Consider the following 7,164-nt stretch of genomic DNA (forward strand, 5'->3'; position numbering starts at 1 on the left):
AAGAAAGGGTGCTGAGACCGAAGCGACGCGCTACAGGGGGAGTTCCCAACTAAGTGACAAGCGACATGGTGACTTCAGTGTATTAGCAAGAGTAGCTTGCGAACAACAGATAGGCGACAAGATAAACCGCACATTACAACAACAGATCTAGGCGACATGATAAGCCACACGTGTCGCTTTGTCACTTCTGCATCGCTCAAACTGGGTAATTTCCTCAATAGCTTGCAACATGTTGCCGTGGTTTGTTGTTCGCGCATACGCAATGCAATGAGTGTCTTGCTTTACTGAGATTGTGCACCAAAGCGACAAGCAGCACGCACCACTTATCGCTTGAGGATTTCACCAACCGAACGCTGGCCTGTGCTTCCAGTCATGCTGCTACGATGTGAAATGTTGCTCTTGATTGGCTCCTTTCCAAGCAACATGTGTCGATTCGGTATGAAAGTTGCCTTGGACCGAATGAATCTTGTCACTTTGGTGTGATATCCTCGTATCGTTTGTCGCATGTCGCGTGGTAAAATCTCCTTGAGGAAACGGTGCAGTCAGAGCTTGTGTCCCTACAGTTCGAAAGGCTGCATTGATTTCAGACTGCTCGCTTTCAAGCGACACTTGTGGTTTGTCGCCTCGGTATGAATCTCTCAGGATACTATTTATATTCTAATAACATAGAAAAATAAACTCTAATACACAGTCCAAGACCTGACGTCCGGAATCACATTGCGATGTTTCTCTTTGTGTTACGCATGCATGCTATTTATTTATTCATTTTATTTTACTTTTCTTTCCAAATTAATGCCATTTCATGACTGCAAATCACTCCACAAATATAACTGTTTCCATCAATTCACGTACCGCATTTCAAGACAAACAAATCTACATAATATATTCAAAAAACTAACTAAGCCGCATTACTTTCATAAGAAAATTAGCACCGACATTGATCGCACTGCCATCTACGTTTCTCATCCGTCTGGGGAACCAGTTTCTTGGGTCGTTTTTCACACTACGTTATTCAAGGCGCTATAGTAAAACAAATCTTAACATTTTTCGTGAGCTCTTTCATTTTGTTTTGTTTTCTGAATAAGGCAAATAAAACAAACACTATCAAGCAATGAACGACAGTTCAAAATCGAAAACCTTGACATTCTCATGTAAAGATATTTAATGGTGCGACATTTAGCCAAAGTTTGTAATTTGAGCATGAAATCTATTCAAGTCAATAAGATCCACGAGTCAAATATGCACAATAAATCCGATCACACTTTAACGAAGTAAGTAGGTCACAAATCCACCAGCCGAGTAATAAATTTTAATGAACGTAAGCGAAAATTTCTACCATATTACTATGGATGATGCGCTACTTAATAATGCAAATGGTAGTATTCATTTTGTAAGGAACTTGCAATAATAATGTCGACCTTTTATTTTACAAAAGTAATAAGGCATTGGCTTGAGAGCCTGCTGTTTTCTTAAGCATTATATATTTACAACATGCTAATTAAATAATGTTACAGAAACTGCAAGTTATCCTGATCCTTTTGGAATTTGTATTTGTAATGTTGGTTTCTTCTTTATAATACACTTCTAGACACTACGCGCAAGCAGGATCTGCACAATAAAATATATTCACCCAGGCAACGTGGGTTTTTGTGCCATGTAATATATTTACAGTTTTAATTAAGAAAAATAATATCTTTATTCCTAAAATACTTTAAGTGTTACTGTTAAAGAACACGTTTATTATAGGTATATTTATATTTAATACCTGCACAATGACTACAAAATAACAGTAATCTCTTAAAAAAGCATAAATTGGAACACAATTTTCAAATATACTTATTCTGCTTTACCGCAGCCGCTTCAAATTTTTATTGTCAACGATAATCACGCACCCGGTGGAGGCAGTTTGGACCCCCCTTTAAACTGTAGGTCTAGTCCCTATTAGTCTTTCTGTACATAAAGTGGACTTAAAGATGGACAAATAAATATGTAGTCAGAAACAAGAGTTTTCGTTCTAATCAAGATGGATGCCCCAGTTTGGCACAGTCCCCCCCCCCCGATGACCGTATACCGGGGTGTCACTCGGCCATGCGACAAGACTGTGTGCAAGGCAAGGAGACAATAAAACAACAATCACTCAAAATCCCGCCTCTTCGCGAGGGCGCGCTTTCCCACAAGTCGCCATATAATCGTTAATGTGAATGAAATGTACATGCTGCATGCAGCAACAAACATCTCACTATCACGTGGTTAAGTCAGCGGTACCAACCTCGTTTTCAGTTGCCACTTTAACGAGATTATGAACGAAGTGCATAAAATCCACATATACGGCGACCGACTGTCTCACTCCAAGCGGAACTAAAAAAAAATACAATCCAGACCTTCTACTACCATTGTGGCAACATGGTCGAATTTTCAATGACAGTTTATTGTACTATTACTTCAAAATTTCACAATCCTGACACTCTGCTATCATTGTGGCATCAATGACTTATTTCTAATGACAGTGTATTACACTATTTCACTATTTCGAGCATCATCAACACAATAAGTAGGTTTCCTTTGTGGCAACCGTATATGGTCATCCTAAACACCCGGTCGTCACATTACATGGAATTTTCAAATTGACGGTAGTCACATTGGTTGTCAGTTAAATATATATATATATATATATTTTAATGTTTTGAGCCAAAAATACAAATGATCACGAACAAAATATTTGGCTTTGTGAAGCCTCTCTCTTCCTCCAAAAAAATGTCTGTGCCACTGCGATGAAGCAAGAGAAAATATTTCTAATTTCTTCTTCCAGTTAATGATCAGAGATTCAGACCATTCTGATTTAGTTTCAAGAAACTAGTACACTGATATATAGACCAGTGGTTTCCAACTTCAAAGGGTCCGAGGGCCAAAATTATATCCAGCAGTTGATTGGCGGGCCGCATTTTTTGGGGGTGGGGATTAAAAATTACAAAAATTGTAAGTACTGAACTGAGAATGTAGTACTTACTTTCGCATGACCTAAATTTCTAAAATGAGGCATTAAAAACAATGGAATCACAAATCAAAATTGTATAATTACAATTTATTTCACAAAAACGCAATACTTACGGATGAATTGAAAGAAATGAAAAACACACCATACAAATAAGAATCCTTCATAGTAAGTGTTCAATATGAAAATTGAGGTCGATCTGCTTCTTTTATTAAAGTTGGAATGTCTACTTCAATTTCTGTATTTGAAAGTCTCAGAAGGTGAAGCAGTGAAGAATGTGCCAGTCGGCTTCTGTAGCGGTTCTTGATGAACTTCATTGAAGAAAAAACACTTTCACACGTGTATGTGCTGCCGAACATCGACGTCATTGTTTGACCAAAACTACGAAGGTTTGGAAAGCGTTCGTTTGAAAGGTATTTGAAAAACTCTGGCCCCTTTACTTGGCTAGTTTGAAGGAACACATCGCCTTGTAAATCACACAATTCAAGTTGGAGAGAAGCTTCTTGTTCTTCGATGTTAACGCCAAGAGTATTGCTAAATAGCTGGATGCTGCTTTTAAGTTCTTCAAAATCTGAAGTCAAACTCATCCATTATTTCCTTAATATTTGCAATGAATTCAGAAAAGTCCAGTATTTCTTCATCTCCTGCTAACCGCCGACAGCTTGGAAAATGGACCAGGTTATTCCTCTCCAAAGTAACGTTGAAAATCTTCAGTTTATTACGAAACTCATTTATGTTTCCCATTGAATCTGACACCAGCTGGTTTCTTCCCTGCAGATTCAAGTTCGTTCATTCAGATGACCTGTGATATCTGTTAGAAACGCCAGTTGTTTAAGGAAGTCCATACTCTGAAATTGTTCCTTCAGTAAAAATAGAACGTATTTTAATAAAAATACATAAAATGTATTTTACAAACTGGCTTCGTGGGCCGCAAAAAAAGGCATCGCGGGCCGCATGCGGCCCGCGGGCCGCCAGTTGGAAACCCCTGATATAGACTATGTCGATGACAAAAATGGGAAGGCGGGGTGGGGTGTTTGCCGTATTTGATTTAAACTGGGGGGAGGGGGTAGCTAACTATTGAGAGTCTCGATATTTTTCTTCACTAACGGGCCCCAATATTATACATGCAGGGGGGCTCCAGAGAACTGCGCTACGTCAATGCAAGGACGCTACAACTGCACCATCAAGGAGGCCCTACCAACCTTTGCAATAAGTCACTGGAAAGAAATACATGTGTCGTTGCACAAGCATCTAAAGAATAATTATATTCTTGTGGTATTGATTTATTCCATCAGCATTATTAAAAATATAGTGCCATACTGAACATACCAACTTAAAAAAGGAACATTGATTGCTTATCAGGCACTGACAGTCCTTGTGTTGCAGAGCAGATTCAGTTTTTGGAGTATGACAATGTTTTACACAGTCGTTCGAAGAATTTTGAGAATATTATGTTTTATCAGAGAAAAAAAAATACAAACAACTGTGGGGATATTTGTTCCTATGAAATCATGGAACATGGGGGAGTGGTTACCACAACACGCTACAACACCAGGAGTTTCGGGTTCAAACCCCTACCTGGACATGGGTGTTCTTTGTGTTTGTCCCTCCATTAATTTTGTCGTATCATCTTTGCGATTAACCAAATGTGTAAAAAAAGAGAATCAAATCAAATCATTCATTGATTGATTGTTTAGTTTCATTTGGTTTATTTTACTTCGCTTTCCGCCATTTTGGCTAATCACGAAGACGATACAATAGAATTGATGAAGGGACACACACAAAGATCACCCATTGCCAAGCCGAGATTCAAATCCGGCATCTCTGGCTCAGTAGTCAAATCAAATCGTTTTTGATTTTCGAAAGTGGGTGGAAGTTATGTGTACAATTTTTTGTACTCATTCCTAACTTTGCAATTTTTCCTGTATTTGACGTTTTTCTTTTAGGAATACTGGGCTCTAAAGAGGGGGGGGGGATTATGACCTGTTGGGCATGCCACTCATTGCTACCCCAAGTGTCGACGTCACTGCACGTCACTGTGTCTGGTAGCTTTTATCAGGCATGTGCATGAGTAGAAGCTACCAGACAGGCGGCAAAATCAATCACGAAAGAAAACTGGATGGATAAATGAAATGTGACCTTATTAAAGTGAAGTATTTTTTTTTTTCTGTAGAGAAAAATCTAATATGCTACATTCAAAATATACCATTCTACATCCACAGTAATTGTGACATTTAAAAACCATGAGACCAGCTTCAGGAAACATTGGTTGTTAGGTACAATGACCCTCTCTGTTAAGATCCCAATTGTATAGTGATTTTTACAAGATTAACAGGTGTGCGAGGAATATATCTAGCATACTGAAAATTATTGTGGAAATGGAAGTTAAGTTTGAAGTTCAAAGAATCTAACTGTTGCATTCTGAATATACAGAAAATATGAATTTGTCAGAAGTCATGTTTGTGAAAAGTAGACTGTGCTTGTGACTCTGTATAGATCAGTATTTTGGAAGGATATTTGTGTAGGATATAATAGGAAAATATAGAAAAATCAAGGTAATCAAGCCTATACTCCTTAAAACGTACAAATAGTAACACCCTCAGAATGTAGCACCAAACCTAACCTGCACTCCTACATTTTATGGAAGAATGGTGGAAAATTGATCTGCACAAAAATTGCGCAGTGAGTAATCCGAAAAACCTATTCATTATGTATCATGATATAATCAGAAAATATTAATCATGTAATTAATAATAATGTTTATATTTCTATTGACACATGCATTATGGTTCCATGTGATTACATATCAGTGATGGTGAGTAAAATAAGGTGCAACTATTTGATGAAAATAACTGTTTCTGCTATTCCCTCACAACCACAGGAAGCACAATCTTTTTGCATTCTCACCACTTAGTGACGGTAATCCTACTTTTACAATAATATCTTGATGCACGTAATGTATGCACCTGAATACTAAATATCGTCTGGTTATGGAATATGACTGCCTGACAAGGACAATGTATTCTACATACAATGATTACAAAGGAAATAAAAATAAAATGTTACTAAAATTAATTTGAGTACCTAAGTGATCATTATTTCCTACACGGCATCGCTTTTACCAGAGCACTTTTCCTCTTGACGAACTGACGCTTATATTGCGTACATTATGTTCAACACATTTGTCAATCACAAATACACATATTTCCGATATTCACACAAGCACATAGTGCACACAATTATATTTTAAACGGTTTTGAAATAACATGGAGAGTAAAAAAGCGTTCTTTGCAGTCACTGATAACGTACTCTATCAACTACTGCTACGAACTGTTAGGTCTCATATAAGGCATGCCTTACAAAGTAGCTTCAAAAAGATAAACAGGGGGTAAATTATGACAGATAATAGCGCCTATTTACTTATATCATACATACACACCTGGAACTCCTTTTCGTAACTGTCCTCTTCGCTCCTGCATATTTCGAGATTTTCTACGTGGTTTAGAAAATTTTGTAAGATTGTTTTTAAGGGAGTCCTTTCTTGGTCTTCTTTCATTTCCTCCCATCACATAAACAATCCTAACACCTCAGCATTTCAATCCCCTGATTCACACTTATGCTTTAATTTGGTACTTCCTTAAATATTCCCAAGGTTTGCTTGCTCCAACAATCACAGAATATTTCTATTTCCTTTCACATATACACAGGTTCTATTTCACGAACATTGTGCGGGGTCTCCCTTATCGCACAACGCTTGAGCAACCTTGCGTTATGACGTCAGACGAGGAATGATGCTTGTTTTAAGGATTAAGATTTTTGGAGGGATTTTTTCCCTTCAAATGATAAAAAAAATAAACATTTATATATTTTTCCAAAATATATGTAAACATTTTACATCTTAAATACACCATATTTAATCCATTCGATGAACAAAAGAAAGCGTTTAAGGGATTATCGAAGGGCCAGGGTGGGAGGGGAATATCCAATGCAATTCTTGTGTATTACTATACTGTTGCGGAAATTCTGGTGTACAGAGAGACTGAAAATTATTTTTTTGGAGGAGGTAAGCCCTATCCACTCTCAATATCAACAGCAAGTCTAAATTTGGAATTGAAATTTTGGTGGTACGATTTAGTATTACATTTAAAGGGGGAGATAGGAAGCTCTTGATA

General features: G+C 37.4%; 1 protein-coding gene across 4 annotated transcripts in view; it reads right to left on the bottom strand.

Moving 5' to 3' along the window:
- Positions 1–6,677, bottom strand: part of LOC145984193 (uncharacterized) — a 56,174-nt gene extending 49,497 nt beyond the window's left edge. For all 4 annotated transcript variants that reach the window (XM_083117714.1, XM_083117713.1, XM_083117716.1 and 1 more), the window contains exon 1: positions 6,432–6,677. In XM_083117714.1, coding sequence (XP_082973840.1) covers positions 6,432–6,548 — 117 coding nt within the window. In that variant the 5' untranslated portion in view covers positions 6,549–6,677. The remainder of the gene's footprint in view (positions 1–6,431) is intronic.
- Positions 6,678–7,164: the final 487 nt, after the last annotated feature.

This window comes from Lepisma saccharinum, chromosome 2, assembly GCF_977018435.1.
Source record: "Lepisma saccharinum chromosome 2, izLepSacc3.1, whole genome shotgun sequence".
Taxonomy (NCBI): Eukaryota; Metazoa; Arthropoda; class Insecta; order Zygentoma; family Lepismatidae; genus Lepisma; species Lepisma saccharinum.